The 16,929-nt window shown below is 39.0% G+C and overlaps 1 protein-coding gene across 1 annotated transcript; it reads right to left on the bottom strand.

Moving 5' to 3' along the window:
* Positions 1-562: 562 nt before the first annotated feature.
* Positions 563-15,606, bottom strand: hspa4a (heat shock protein 4a). Its single transcript, XM_068331361.1, has 19 exons — positions 15,315-15,606; positions 12,500-12,557; positions 12,247-12,387; positions 11,417-11,539; positions 9,173-9,272; positions 8,836-8,969; positions 7,791-8,035; positions 7,369-7,445; positions 6,882-7,033; positions 6,108-6,214; positions 5,302-5,435; positions 4,682-4,863; positions 3,689-3,772; positions 3,234-3,386; positions 2,782-2,907; positions 2,515-2,622; positions 2,257-2,376; positions 1,896-2,057; positions 563-1,554 (listed from the first exon to the last, which is right to left on the bottom strand). The coding sequence occupies exons 1-19, from the start codon at positions 15,419-15,421 to the stop codon at positions 1,354-1,356; spliced, it is 2,514 nt and encodes an 837-aa protein (XP_068187462.1). The 5' UTR covers positions 15,422-15,606; the 3' UTR covers positions 563-1,353.
* Positions 15,607-16,929: the final 1,323 nt, after the last annotated feature.

Raw genomic sequence — 16,929 nt, 5'->3', positions numbered from 1 at the left:
TCAAGAAGTGGTCTGGTCTTTGCCAAACTATTTGTTTTATATATTTCCTCTTTTACATCCAAGTCATTGACAATCAGTGACATTTACTCAACTTGAAGACCCTTTTTTTGTAATCTTTCAACATATTACTGGATTTTGGTTTTGTTGGCCCACCTTCTTATTTTCCTTTCGGCTTTTCCCTTCAGGGGTCGCCACAGAGAATCAGTTGCCTCCATCTAACCCTGTTGTCTGGTTTTGTTGGCCCATAACACTTGGATTTTGGGATATCCAAGGCAGGTCATACATGTTGACATGCCAAAGAAGACCCAATTTCTTCAGCTGAAGTATTCAGACACATACTTCATGTATAGCTCTCTCTGATTTGTGATTTGCCTTAGATTTCAAAGAATTCGTCATTAATATACTCTGAAAATTACTGAACTCCAGTTGTATGTCTCTTCCTTCTCCATCCATCAGCACCACAACCTGTTCACCAGCTGCTATCTGGCAAGTAACAGAAGCATTCACTGCCACAACTCTTGATAAACTAACTTGTCTTTTTTTCAATTTATGAAAACTAAAGGACTCGACTTCCTCAATGAGGCATTTTTCACTTTGTCAAGATTTATTTTTGCTTTATTTGGGTGATGTGGCAACAACAGCAGGACCCAGAAGGTGATGTGTTAGACCAGCAGTCACACCATTAAGTAGAAAATAAACAATACAAGGATACCAGAGAACAACCAGTGAACCATTGCTTTTGAACGAGGAAACCAAAGCAATTAAATCCTGCATGACATTGACTTGTGATTTAGTATCTAGTACAGAAATACAAGCAAACTAAACAAAAACTCCCATCCAACTGAAAATAGTCCAGCATCATTCCTTGTGAAAAAAATGGGACATATACAGCTTTCAACATTCTATGTTCATTTACATTTGCCACTCTACATCTAATTTTGTCATACTGCAATATTTTACATTTGGATGATTCCTAGATGTATAACTTTTTCTTCTGCACAACCATTTTGCCAACATTTCTTCAAATTTGACATTCTTAGCATACATGTAGTCAGAAGATGCTGAACAAAAACAATCTTTATTATAATGGCCAACAAAACACAGACCAAGCAGTTTCCATCCCTAACTAACAACTTTTATGTCAAAGTATTCCATTCAATACTAATATTATGTAATATTTTGTATTCAAATGAGAACTGGCATGTCGAAGAGGCAGACCGATGAAAAGCATTGATTAAGGATGCTGCTGTCCTTAAGAGTGAGACTAATACACCATCAACAGGATGACAGAATTAGGGCTGAGTAGCAGGACAAAAAAGGCTGAAACTTAGGGGTGAACAATTAGTGCAACAATTAGTCAATGTCCATTTCAGGGAGCTTGTTCTCTGCCGTTGGTGGTTCCGTGCCTGCAGTTGTGGCTTTTTCTTCGTTGCATGGTTGGTTCTCTGTTCCCTCTTGTCCATTGACGGGCCCATTCTCAGTCTTCTCCTCCTTAGGGGGTTCGGCCTTAGGCTTGGGTTTAGAAACCACAGGGTTGCAGGCTGAATAAAGCTCCTAAATAGGGAATAGGATACATTTTGTTAGAGGGAAAATAAGAAAAACGAACAATTTTTCTGGAGTTCGTGTCTGGCTGATTTGATCAGTTTTAAAATTATATTACAGGTATTTCTACAATTATCCAGTACAAGTGTGTGTCAAAAATTAAGACATTAAGCTCCTCTATAATCATAATCTTACATTTTTTGTGTCAATTAAAAATATATGAGATTTTCAGATTATTTGATCAGAAATCTAAAAGTAAATTTTGATAAGCACCTGCAAGAAAACATCTAAAACATTTTCTGATCTCTCATATTTCTAAGGTCCTGCATACAGCTTCAATGCACACTCAGTACCTTAGTCTTGGCCTGGATCTCTTGAACTTTGACCACTGGTTCCAGAGAGAGATCCTGATTATTTTGCTGATTCATCTTGCTATTCATCCAGACCATGGCAGCATTCACTAGATTGTCCACCCGTGTTACCTCCAGCTCATCCAGGTGACAGTACTGCTCATCCTGTAAATAATAATATCCATTTGGCAATTGTTAATTGACAGTCTGACTCAGAACCACATTAATATTTCTTTAAAACTACTTTAGGACCTCTGATATACATTTAATTAGATCAAGTGTGCTTCTCTAATTTCTCACCAATGCAATCTAAATGAGCGAGCACATCCTGAAGTTCATAAACTTACTATCGTTGCCGTGTTACCTTAGCCTTGTAGGCTTCAATGATCTTCATGTACTGCTGCATCTGTCTGCCAAGCTCCTCAAAGGCTTTTGGCCTCTCCTCGGCTTCCATGTATCGCTCATATATCGGTTGGCCAAGTTTCTGTAAAATGGGACACCATCAAGTTTAGTCATCCTACAAGAGAACACTGACATGTACTCTGAAAACGCCCCAGCAGTACAGTGACAGTTCTTTTTTCACTCATTAACAACTGTCCAGTAACAACGAATGGCTTCTTACCGTCAGTTCAGCCAGTTTGTTGATGTAAACTTGCTTCTTTTGGTCCTCTCCATCCTCATACAGCCAGTTCTCTGTTTCTTCCAGTTTTAAAGAGAAAGCATCACGATCCTGCATGATGTACAAGAGGTGAGGTTGAATTCACATTTTATAAAAACTCATTGTGCTTGCAAAATGTTTAAATATTAGTTATTTCTTCTGTCCAATTGCTAATGCATATTCTAGTATCTGTGTCACATGGCATTTGTCTGGAGTGTCAGCAATACTCACAGCTTCATTCACAAACTTCTCCAGGGCACCATGAAGTTTATCCCTCATGTCATAAACATACTCCTCTACGTTGTTCTTTGCATCATTCCTCTCCTTCTCTAGCTTATCCTGCATGATCATCTTACCCTGAACAAATAAAAAACAGTGTTAGCGATTAGCAGACAGGACATCAAAGTACATGAGGATGGCGACGTGAGACACAATGAAGACAGATAACCACTCATTAAAAAGACTATAAAAGATGTAACAGTTGTGAATAAGTTTGTAGTTTAGAAAATTGTTCCATTACTATGTTATCAGATAAATAGCATGTATTGTAACCAAACCAAAAATCTTTACAGCAACTAGCAGTTTAACAGTAAACCATCAGACAACCCAAGATCAGGAAACCTGACGAGCACATGGCTTTGATAAATACCATGAGCCCACACTCATGATGTTCAGAGCATTACCTCATTCTCCACAAACATATTAAGTACGTCACTGGAGAGCTGCCGGTGCAAACTGCTGTGTATTGGCAGCTCCACTGTCTTTGTTTTCACTTTGGGCTTCTTTGCCTGAGGCGGCTGATCATTTGTTTTCTCCTTGGTGTCTTCTGCTGTCGTCTAAAAAACAAGAGATTTAAATCATTTTTGTGTTAATACCACTGCTTGACAGGAAAATAAAAATCACAATTATGCAATCATTTTCTGTCACTGCTTATGCTATGCAAGGTTAGAGAGTCGAGTTTATCACAGCTGACATCTCTTGCTGAAATGCAGGAATGTGTTCTTCCTTTATTTGGTATATGTTTTGGACAAAATTGGCACCTGTCCACTGCTCATAGATAGCAGTCAGTCAGTCATACAAAGTAACACAACTAGAACTGACTTCCTGGATATTTCATTGCGCTCCAGCCCAAGATTACCTCCATTTCTTCAGCGTCTGATTTTTTGTCTTTGTTTTCTACAGCCTGAGATTTCTGATCCTCGTGGTCCACTTGCATCTTGTTCTGACACACAGGAACAAAGGAAGAACACATTGACTTAACAAGATTCGACAGATTTGTTCAAATAAATTCAGCTGTTGCTTTCTGTGGGCCGTTTCTAAATAATCATCCATCCATCCATCCATCTTCAACCGCTTATCAGGGGCCAGGTCACGGTGCAACAGTCTCAGGAGGGATGCCCATACTTCCCTCTCCCAGCTGCTCCGGGGGGATCCCAAGGCGTTCCCAGGCCAGCCGAGAGACATTGTCTCTCCAGCGTGTCCTGGGTGTTCCCCGAGGTCTTTTCCCGGAAGGACATGCCTGGGACACCTCCCCAGGGAGCCGTTCCGGGAAGCATCCGAAAGGAGATGCCCCAGCCACCGCAGCCGGCTCCACTTGAGGTGGAGGTACAACTAAATAATCAAAATAATAATCTAAATAATCACAGTATTTTTTTCTCCCTTCAGTAGGAGCTATCATACCACTAAACAAATACAAAAGTTCCTGATTCAGTGTTGTTTTATATGTTTTTCATAAACTACGTCTGCATGTGATGATGAAAACCTGTCTACTTTTTCCTTAAATATAATGAAATGCTTGGTTGAAAATGATTGCAATGTTGTTCCAGCAACAGAATTCATATGGAGGCTAACCCAATAATAAAAAAACCAAACAAATTACATTACATTCAATGACAGCAAGCATGGGAAAATAATACAGCCCATTAAAGTTTCCTGTCTTGTAAAGGCAGGATATCTAAATTCCAGAATGATGAGGTGAACCACTATTTAAAACTAAGGTGTGGCCAGACTAAAAGAAAATGGGAGCTCAGAGGTGCAAAGCAAACAGCACACCCCTCACATCCTTTTTTTTCCTCTGACAGCCATACAATGCCATTATCTTTCATTCTGTCAAAAAGAACCAAGCACAAACCTCCTCTTCCTTCACTGTCTGGTCTGTCTCCATTGGCTCCTCTCCCTCGGTTGTTTTCACTACCTCTATTAGCGAGGCACTCGATACACTGAACACTCCATGAACATTGACTCTAACTTTCACTTTAACCTTGGCACTTTCCCCTGATGCCTGAGGAGCCACATTCTGGATCAGGAACTGGCCTGTGGGACCAAAAAAAAAGGTCTAATGTAAGAATACCCTGAAATATCCTCTTTTATCAATTCCAGTCATTGAATCACATGAAAATATGAAATATTTTTAGCATGATAGCAAAGATCTTGAGGCCAAAAACTTGACATAGTCGGTTGTTGTATTTATGTGCCTATGTCCACTTCTGCAACCACTCAAAAGAAGAAGCACATAAATCGAAATTGAGTGCCAGCATTATGTCTCCAATGTCCATTTACTTTTAGCAGGACAGATTTGGACTTGTGCTCAAGCTTCAAAATACAAATTAAGAAACAGAAAAGATTGCATATTTTTAGTTTTGTACAGTTTATAACTTTTTATCCTCATCAGATCACACAAAGTTCTTACTCCATATACGATGCCTCTAGTTGTTGTTAAATTATCTCTGACTGAAACTGAACATGCATTACCTATAGAAGTGTTGGGGTAGGGCAGCTCCTTTGGGTTGCTGTAGTAAGCCTCAAGGGAGAAGGGCTCATTCCTGAAGAAGGTCAACATTTTGGAGAATGGAGCTGCATGGTTCTTTGGGAAAACTTCACAATCACTGTAAAAACACAACAGGAGGTCAATGAGACAACTACAATCAGAGTATTCTGTTTTGTTTAGATAAGGGTTTATAGTGATTTACGGTCATTAGTTGACAATATTTTAATATTTAATGAAATCATGAACTCACTGGGTTAATTCTCGACATGCATGCATAGCCAAACAACTACCCAGTGCTCTCAGGCTAGATTTAGTTTTGCCTATAGTAGTTCTGTATTTATCTCTTATTTTAATGTTTGTATTGCAATAAAATAAAAGAAAGAACGTAATGAAATGACAGAGGTTCAAAGCAACGGATATGGAAGCTGGTAGCTTGGTTTTGAGTGGAAAAATGGCAAAACGGTGCTACTTGCATTTTGGGAATTTTATAAAAAAATGTCAAATTTAATGTTGACGTGTTAAAAGCAAACAGACTTTTACTAATTTCAGCACAGACTACCAGGGGAACATATAGTATAAGTCAACAAACAAATGATAAAAATACAGGAACATACATAATGTAGCGTGAGATTTTTTTTAATCAAAGATATAAATTTGCAGAACTGTGTGAATTATGACTTTCAGCTCATCTTCTGTTATGAACTGCCAAATCCTAACAGCCTTCTATGTTCCAGTAAGACTCAAGCAGTAACTCCTCGTTTGATTTTGATCTGGAAAGAATAAACTGTACCTCAGTCCCTCCTCAGCAGCCGAGTTCCATTTCAGGGAGATGGAATACGGAACGACATCTGTAATTGAGAACTCTCTGACTTTGAATGCTGGTGACAAAATAGCACACTGGGGAGAAGAGAGAATAATACAAAGCACACATTATCACTATTTGTCTTTAGTTTCTATTCTTATTCTGATCAATAATGAAGAATTCAGTGTCTGCTACAATTAATTGACTTTGAATTGTTTGAAAAACCAAAGAAACTGATTTATATTTCTGAAGCACAGAGCAACAACAATTTGACAGTTTTACTAAATATAATGAAACAGCAACAAAGAGCATGAAATACTTCTGATCTCGCACACAAGTGGATTTCACTAAATATCAGAAAATAACTTATAAAAGTTGTCCTGTTAAATTTATATTTAATTTTGATGTATTTATTCATATTCATTTTTTACTTCACTGTTATTATTACAAATTCAATATGTGTTAATTGCATCTCTGCAATTCAATTCCATGTAAAATAACAAATAAATAAATGTGAGATGTTTAAAATTAAAGGTAATATGCCCCTAAATCTCGTGGGACAAAACTCCAACTTGTTGCCATGGACACAAAATAAATAGAAACAATACATGTTGGAAGAAATTCCTATACACACTCACTCATATCATTTGCATTGGTGATTATAACGCACACATGTAAATGTTTTACCTCATATCCTGCTTTAACAACGTTTCAGTGTAATACGTGTGTGTCATGTTTAGTATCACGACAGGTGAGCTGTACCTGCAGAGCACATCCTCTAGCCACGGCCTCATCTGCATTCAGTGTGGTGCTCAACTCTTTGCCGAAAAACTTGCTGACTCGTTCTTTGATGGAGGGAATTCGGGAGGCACCGCCCACTATCTCCACTGCATAGATATCCTCCTTTTTTAGTTCTAAAAGCAAAACGGAGACAAGAACGATACAGAACAGCTAGGATGAAGTTAAGTTGCACAGCATAAAACTTGTTAGACTAAAGCAACATGTGTGTTTGGAAAATGACTGCCAGGATGTTTTTCTTTAAAATCAAATTTTTTCTACACACCAAAACTTGAGGCTAAACTTTTGTCCATCACACATATATAAGACTGGACAGAATCACCAAGTAGGAGCAAACTGTGCTGGAGGAATGAACTGTTTTAAGTGAAAGCATTTGACTAAATCTTTCCTTTGACAACAGGCAAATGCTGACTGGGATAGTCCAGCAGTTATTTAAGTCCAATTTACTCACTGGCTTGTTCCATGATGCTGCGAAGGGGACCCTCTACCTTGGCCAGAAGCCCTGCACACATCTCCTCAAACTGGCCTCTGCGGACACATGATTCATTCATAGATTATTAATAGACTTTCACATGGGGGGTGAAACAGGCAAATGGGTACTGGGTACCTCTAACAGTCATTCCTAATTATATCGCTGTCTTATATTTGCCATGCTTTAATAACAGCTTTAATATTTTGACATGAGCCTTTAGTGAAGATGATTCAAAAAGAATGTAAAGGCTCGACAGAATAATAAATAACTTCATTTTTACTGGTTCATCTAAAGCAACCACATTATAGTCCGGAGAGAATTGTGTTTCCTGAACCCTCATAACAGTTTTTTAAAATACTTTTCATTATCCTCTTTACCATTTGTGTAATTTTGAAATTCACCTGTTAAGTTTAGCAGAAACGTCAATGTCATTCATGAAACACTCGATGTTGAGAGGCAGGTCTGAGGAGTTAGCGCTCATCAGCTTCTTGAGCTTCTCACATTCTTGGTAGAGTCGCACCAGCGCCCTGGGCTTGGACCTGACATCCAGTTTGTACTTCTTCTTAAATTCCTCACAAAAGTGGTTGACCAGGATGTCATCAAAGTCCTTTCCACCCAGCTCTGGATCACATGCCGTAGCAAGGATCTAATAGTAGAGGAAGATAAGGGGATTCATGTTTGAAATAGGGTTGCGCATCAAAACTCAGTTTCCAAAATGGAACCATTTCTTCTTCTTTTCTTTTTGGCTTTTCCCTTCAGGGGTCGCCACAGAGAATGAGTTGCCTTCATTTAACCCTGTCTTCTGCATCCTCTTCTCTCACACCAACTACCTTCATGTCCTCTTTCACTACATCCATAAACCTCCTCTTTGGTCTTCCTCTAGGCCTCACTGAGGAAAAGAGAGGACACAGAGCTGGAGGTAGCAGAGATGAAGATGCTGAGGTTCTCTTTGGGAATGACCAGGAAGGATAGGATCAGGAATGAGTACATCAGAGGGACAGCACATGTTAGAGGTTTTGGAGATAAAGTCAGAGAGGCCAGACTGAGATGATTTGGACATGTCCAGAGGAGAGATAGTGAATATATTGGTAGAAGGATGCTGAGTTTTGAACTGCCAGGCAGGAGACCTAGAGGAAGACCAAAGAGGAGGTTTATGGATGTAGTGAAAGAGGACATGAAGGTAGCTGGTGAGAGAGAAGACGATGCAGGAGACAGGATTAGATGGAGGAAACTGATTCGCTGTGGTGACCCGAAGAGAAAAGCCGAAAGGAAAAGAAGACATGAAGAAAACACATTTCTATCTTTCATCTTTCACACTGACCTGCCTACAAGTATAAGGGAAAAAAAATCTTCCTTACAAAACTGACAAGAGCATAATGTTGTAACAATATAACCCCTCCTCCCAGAATAGTTTTTTAAAATGGGCATACATTATTTATGACTCACCTTGAGCTTTCCCTTGTTGAAGGCACAAACTGTCACCTGGTAACCTGAGTGTCCCACGTCCACAAACACTACTACCCTGGGCTTCTCTTCTGGAGCCGGAAGGTCCTGTTTGTAGATGCCATACGCCAGTGTCACTGCAACAAACACACATGTCTTTGTTAGCTTATGCTATACATGCTAATTTTCGTTCCCAAAGACATATTTAGATGGGAGCAGCATTTAGGTATAAATTCTCTGCATTGTGTTATAAATGACCAATAGGCTAATTTACATATAATTAATTTTTATGAATCAGATGCTGCCTATCTTGCATGGAATATAGCATGTTTCCACATACCTGCAGAGGTCTCATTCATTAGTCGTAGACAGTTGAGACCTGCGATCTGAGCTGCATCCATAACGGATCTCCTCTCTACGTCTGTGAAATAGCTCGGGACCTGTGACAAGAAAAGAGGCAGTGTTATGAATCACCTGCATCTCAAGATGTCTGGATAGCATAACCATGTTAGTTAGTCTGTTTGCCAATACAAAACATTTTATTCTGGCAACGGTCCACCGCTAACTGCTGTAATACAGTAATAATGCTGTTATCCATCTTTATATTCAACGCCAACTGTAGCTTTAATACTGCTGAACCTGACTGCTTCTCTGGAGAACTGAAACATTACATAACAAGGACCAATGCAGTCACAGACTGCAACATCCCGCGACACCCCTGAATTCAAAATTTTACCCTGACCTACTTCTTTCGGCTTTTCTTCAGGAGTTGCCAAAGCGATCAGTTGCCTCCATCTAACCCTGTCCTCTGCATCCTCTTTTTTTTTATTATTATTTTTTATTTTATATACCGTATTGGCCTGAATATAAGACGATCCCGATTATAAGACGACCCCCACTTTTTCAAGGCTCAAGTTTGGAAAAAGACTTTTTGAACACCAAATTAAATTTTTCTAGACAAAATAATTACAGTACATCTGAAACAAATGATTATAACAATATATTCGAGAGAAAAACTGTAGTGCAATAAAATAATGCAAACTGGTCTGTCATGTCATGTCAGAACATTACTCCTCGCAAACATCCTCTGCCTCACTGTGCTCAGTGTCACTCAGTGTCCTCACTCCCATTCTCTGGCTCCGCTGGCTCCTCCCATAGCAGGTCATCCTCACTGCCGTCCAGAGCATTTGATATGCAACATTTCTCCTCAGCTGCTGGTTAACCTGGCCGATCTTCGACCCACTTTTCTCCAGATGGTCACTACGTTTCTCCATTTTCTGTTATCTTTTCTCTCATTTTTTTCTCTTTTCTTTCTTACCGCTATTTTATATTTTTCTTCTTCGTGCTACCGCTATTTTTATTTTTCTTCTTCATGACAGGGGTTCGCTTTGGCCTGGGGAGTTAGTTCAGCATTCGCTTTAACGATATCTGGCGCCATCTAGTGTTGTGAATGGGTATAATGTCTAGACCCCGAATATAAGACAACCCCCACTTTTTCAATCAATGCAAAAAACACCGTCTTATATTCGGGCCAATACGGTAATAATTCAAACGCATGCATACATGTTAATGACTACAGGCCCCTGTAGCACACGCACACATGCAGGGGGGCCTGTGGGCATGCAGGGGGAGGTAGGGTGGCGGGCAGCTCCTTCCTAGTGCGCCCCTCATGAGCAATTTGTAAGGGGGGTGGCGCCTTGCTCAGGGGCACCTCGGCAGTGCTCCGGAGGTGAGCTGACATTGGGAAGTGTCAGCTCACCTCTGGGTATTTTTGGGTGGGAGTGGGATTTGAACCGCCGATCTTGAATCATAGGGCTACCTGCTCTCCCGTGCGCTCTACCACTGAGCCACTGCTCCCCCGAAAAAATACCTACCTACCAGTAGGTCACACTGCAACATCCCGCAACACCCCTAAATTCAAGATCTTACCCTAACTTCTTGCATAGGTCAAAGATCAAAGCTAAAAAATGTAAAAAATTAAGAATTAGTGCTCTGACCTACTGACATTGATCAGAGCACTAGCTTTGATCTATGGTCTTACACTGGGTGTACAAAAGTGAGTGTACAAAAGTTGAAATTTGAAGATAAAGATCCATCATCTCATTTTCATCACCTTGGCCACCTGAATAATGTGCTTTTTGTTTCATCTTTTTATCTGCAACAGTTGTGAAGATATTTGGTGGATGGACGGACGGACACCAATGCTGACAATTACAATACATCCCCGCTTTGAAGTAAGATTTAACAGGTTCTCCTGGTGAATTCATAGACCGAGCATAAACACCCACACGGTGCAAAGGACGAAATGTGACCGCAAAAAGAAGACATACGGTGAAATGTTTCAAGCTCAAAATGTCATACGAACATGTGGTGGAACACTTATATACCTCATGTGCCACTCACCACATTCTCTACCCCAACACACAGGAAAGGCAAAATGATATTAGCAACCACAGAAAGTGGCACAGAATAAATGCTATGCATTACTCAAATTATTTTTTAATATATAAACCTAACAGACATCCAGCTGAACCTTTTCAAGCAGGAACGTAAAACCTGTCCAGATGTCTGCACAAATGCTCACCGAGATGACGCAGTCAGCAACTGGTTTCTTCAGAGCACTTTCAGCAGTCTGCTTCAGTTTGGTCAGCAGCATTCCAGTAACTTGTTCAATGCTGAACACTTTCTCCTCTTCCAAGTACATCACCTGGACACAATGAGAATCGGGAAGTGTTAATTCTACAGGGTAAATTGTTTGCATATTTTGGAGAAGTCTTATATTCTCTATGAATAAAAGCATAGTTTTCATTAATGATGAAAAATGCCTTTGTATAGTTTTTGTATGTATTTAAGTTAAGATACTAATGGAAGTAATTCCCACTAAAACAGTTTGATGCATTCTTCTTGGATTTGCCATTTCTTCTGTTGTCTTTTTTTCCAGAAGACTCAAATCTCCACAGGGACACACTGTAATTCCAGCCCACATGTTTGAAATCAAAGCCAGGTATTGTCATTTAAACACTGGCAAAAACCTGGGAATATGTTTCTAGTCAAGCCCTACCTTTCTGGTGGCTCCACAAGTTAGTGCACATTTTATATTCAAACATTCAAGTGATCGTCTTACCAAAGAATAATCCTATAAAATTCAAAACACATAAAATGAATGCAACTCTTTTAATAAAAGTATTGAGCTATCATTCAGAGTGAAGAGCATTATATGGGACACACCCAAAAGCAGGTAAGGGAGGAATAGACGAAATAGTTAAGAACATTTTGACGTTTTTTCTATGCTTTCTCTGTTTAATTTCTTGACACAGAGTTTCCTGTATCAAGTCCCGCATTGGCAATTTGCTGTCAGTGATTCCTTAATTAATTTTTAAGCAATTTCCTTAAGTAATGTCTAATGAATCTTACTTTTATACCAGCAGCTCCAGAGGGCATCTGTGCCAGGCTGTAAACCAATTTAGACTTGGCAGACTGGACGTAGTGGTCTGAAAAATCTCGGCCATGGAATTGCTTGAAGCCCTGTACTGTATTCTTACAGTTGGTCACCACCTGGACATAAAGAAACAGCCCAATGTTTAGAACTGTATTCAAACCATGTTATAAGTAGCATTGATCTAGGTACATTGAAATAAAAGTCACTCTAAAACTGAGGTGATTTTACCTGGCTCTTTGCGGCTGCTCCTATCGATCGATTTTGTGAACCGAATGATACAAATGACCTGCAAGACAAATTAAAATACACTATAACTTGAGACAAAACCACCATCAAAACCATATCCATCCATCTATCCACCTTCCACCGCTTATCTAGAATTGGGTTGCGGGGGCAGCTGCTTCAAGAAGGAGCCCCAAACTTCCCTTTCCCCAGCCACATTGAATCAATATAATCAGGGTTTCAGAATAGTTTTCATTAACAGTAGCTAAAGTAAAAGTGAATTATTCAACGATGTATGTTAACTGACATATCTTGTGGTTGTTTTTAAACTTATGGTACAGCTGGGCTTGCGCTAGCCATTCGCCATGTCGCCATACACGTGTAAATTCCAGATTGGCTACAAGGTTTTTAACCTGTGTAGCCACAGTGGCGTTCTTATTTTTAGGAAAAAAAGGCTAAAATGAACAACTTTTTTTGGACTTGCGAAAATCTCCGAGCGATAACAAACATTTTCTCTCGCTAGCGCCACTATTGCAGACGGAAATAGCTGAAGCATGCCAACGGAAATAGCCGACGGAAATAGACGGAAATAGCCGAAGTGACCCGAACGCTCCCGATCATTAAATATGCACTTGGGTCATGACCTCCTCTCGTCCATTGAAAAACAAAAAGATTCTATTTTTAAAAGCTAAACCTGCCAATTGGTGTACGACAAGGCGACGACAATCGATCGAAAGAAATTAACAATCCAGTGTTATATAGTAGAGTTTGCGTTAAAATTCTAATTGAACAACAAATGGTGAATGCTGAGAGGGGATAGGAGTGGTGACAGACCGATCAGATAGTAAATGAAAGATATTATCAATACTTTTTTGTAGTCTTAAGTCTTTTGATCCCTATGACCGGCAGTGATGCATGCAAATGTGTATTCACCTTGCTTGCTATTTTTCATGCCCTTTTAAATTGAAATGAAAAATCATGTTATCGAATTAAAAAAACTAAACTAAACTATGGCATACCAATGGTGTTGATGGTTGTCAAAGTTAAAATGTCTTCTAGTCCAAGTAAAACTTACAAGTAAACATTGAGTAATATAATTTGTATGACTATCTTCACATAGTGAATGGAAATTTTCAATTGTTGAACCTCACATTCATACCTGCATAAAGTAGGACAGAAATAAAGATAGTTCAGCTCGAACTGTTGACTTCAGTGTATTTCTGTAGGTAAACTGAACAGAAGATTTTGCCCTCAGAATGCACCAGAATACAGGAAAACAACCCCATTTTCTAAAAAATTTCACGGGGGAGGCCCCCCGGACCCCCCCGTGGTGGTTATCCCTCCAAAGGCCCCTCGCGACGAGCGTTGGTCGTCCGCACGCTGTGTCACTGTCTTGGACACAGAGTGTGACTTTTTGTGGCTTGCTCAATTCTTTTACAATGAGCCACAGTGGCTTCGTCATAGTACCTCCTACTGCAAACCCAGGGACAGCAAGACTGTTTTTCACATAAAGCTTTGTTGAAATCTTCATTGAGGACATATGAAGGCAAGTGAATAAACATCTACGTAGTCATTAATATATACATACAGTCATACATGTATAAACCCAATCTGGGGTATGCCTGTATTCTAGTGGGTTGTGTCTGTTATCATCCATCCCATAAAAGACAGAAGAGCTAAAGTCTGTCAAAATATTCATGTGGGTGCAAATGTCAGGGACAAGACCGGTATGAATTGGCTCGGTAAGTCAAGGTTTACAAGAACAGTCGTAAAGACGAGGAGCAAGTTACCTATGGTGTGTATTTTGCTTGTTTTTAGCAATGTCTATGCAGAGAAAAAATTACAACTAGTAGTGTTTTGGTATGTAAAATGTCTAGGCTTGCATGTTAGTCATATAAATTCAATGTGTGTCAGGTCATAGTACGTTTAAAATGTTTAACCACCAAAAACAAGTAAACACTGGTCTCAGTTCGTAATTACTACAAACATCACATTAATAATACAATTAAATTCCAACCCACTAAGTTGTGTGTGAAAGTTATAGTACTGTAAATCTTTCATATTGTTACACCCAAGATTATTTCAGTAATAAATTGTATAAATTGGTTCTAAATGCAGACGTCACCAACCCAATTATAGGTTATAACTACAGGTGTTATATAGGTGTGCTATGGGTACAAACTGTACTTTGTGAATCAAGCGAACTGAACTGACAACAAATTACTACCTTGGTGACGACAATGAAATAACATTTTAAAGGCAATTTAAGCGGAGACAATTTCTAGAATATTCCAACAAGCAATGGACTGCTTTCGTCATCGCTCGAAACACTCGTTTTGTCACCCAGTCCGCACCGGTTGGTCGGAGCTTTCGCCTTGAAGACGTGAACAACAGTTATCAGAGCAAAGGGAACACCGCCCGCTCTCCTTTGCCGGGCAACTAAAGCCATTTATAAAGCGTCTAACACCATTACTATTAAAACAAACTGCGATCCTATCTAAAAAAACAACAACAACTGGATTTACGCTGGAGGGTTAGGGATAAGTATGTTACTGATTAAATCAATATTATTCCATGTATGCCATGAGCACAGTAATAAACATTTCAGTGATTTACTCTTAGTCAAGTGCAGATTAGCCAGCGCATGACACAGATGTACAATTTTAGCTAACGATAGCCAGTCGGTGTATGGGTAAAACTTGTTCACGTGCACCGAAAAAACACTAGTCAAAAAACAATCTCTATAACAATAAAGTTCCCGTTTCCTATAGCCATGCCACTACAGCTCAAATAAACGATTGGTTTCGGTGACATTACTCACGGTGTGCATCTATCGCTGTAATCGTTAGTGAGAGTCTCGATTCCTCCGGCTCGGGCTGCAGCTACATAGCAGCTTTGAAAGCCCAAGTCAAATCCCACCACTGACATCTTCAGCGATAAAACAGTCTTTTACCTATAACGTTATCGATAGGTGAACTTTGCGAAATTAAAACTATCGTAAAGCCACCGAGTTAGATGATATAAAAGTCAAGTGTACTAGCGCTTTTGAGCTCCTTTAGTTGTTGCTACTGCTCCTCATAATCCACACCACTGACTATTACCGGTGTCCGAGGGTTGGACCGTGCTACACTAGCATGGTGCACTTATCGCGAGATTTCCGGAGTTCTGGCGCTCTCTGGACCTTTCTTTAGTCACGTGGACTGTTGACGCTCTTTGACGAAATTTCCGTGAGGTTCGTCACTGAAACGGTAATGTCTACCCTATCTTGGGAAAATGTTGTTTTTTGTTTTTATAAGTGCTCTAAGAAAGAGGAAAAGGCTTATTTTCTTATAAATCTGTTAATAATTTTGGCTAAATTTTTTATTCATAAATGTAAATTCAGCAAAAAAAACCCTAATTTTATTTATTTTCTTAAAGATGTTGAACAATATATACAGCTTATTGACGGCTCTGACAACAAAAAAGCTGTGAAGACCTTAAACATATGTTCCGCTTTAGGTGTTTTTGTGTAATGTAAGGACATGTGGTCATACCCCCTGGCAACTCTTTTATATGTTCTCTGTTTGTATTGTATACTGTTTTTGTATGCTGTACTGAATTTTCTTCAATAAATTTATGTAAAAAAAACAAAACAAAAAAAAACAAAACGGTAATGTCGGTGTTCCGAATTTTTGTGTGTGACAGTAAATCAGCAACTGATTCATTCAGCACTGCTTGGTAGGAAAATAAAAGTTCATCAAAAGTCATATTTGACCTTCATTTAATTTTTTTTTTTAATTTTCAATTTTAAAAATTAAGTGAACAAACCACATCTGCAAATTCAATTTAATCCTTTTAAATATTATGACAAATATATTATGTTAAATATAAAGCTTTTGAATAATTAGTTGTAATAAAGTAATGAATTTGATTTAGGTATCTTTAAGAAAACATTTCAAAAACATGCGCTTTAGGTTAATTGACCGGTCCCAAATTGACTGTAGGTTTGAGTGTGTGCGTGCGTGTTTGTCTGCGTCCACGGTGCACTGGCGTCGCGCCCGGAGTTTCCCCCACCTTACACACTTAGTCAGCTGGAATAGACTCCAGCTCCCAGTGACTTGCGACAATGGAACAACCGGTTAGAAGATGAATGAATGAATATAACGTTACAAAAAAACAAAACAAAAAACAAAGTCATTAAAAAAGAAGCAATAAGTAGATAATCAGTAATCCTATGAGCATAAATTCCAACCACTTTAACATTCATATTTAATACAAACTTTTAAAAAAAACTTAAAAAAGACTTTTCTGTGTTGGGCAACAATGTTGATTAATTAGGCTTCAAGATCACATGAGCAATGCAACAGGATTTAGTAGAATGAGAATGGTCTGTGAAACGTAATATTAACACCATAGATTACAATTTCACATATAATATTAAAATAACTCAACAAATA

This window comes from Antennarius striatus, chromosome 13 (genome assembly GCF_040054535.1).
Source record: "Antennarius striatus isolate MH-2024 chromosome 13, ASM4005453v1, whole genome shotgun sequence".
NCBI lineage: Eukaryota > Metazoa > Chordata > Actinopteri > Lophiiformes > Antennariidae > Antennarius > Antennarius striatus.
The sequence above is the reverse complement of the archived record's forward strand: the minus strand, read 5'-3'. Positions and strand labels throughout refer to the sequence as shown.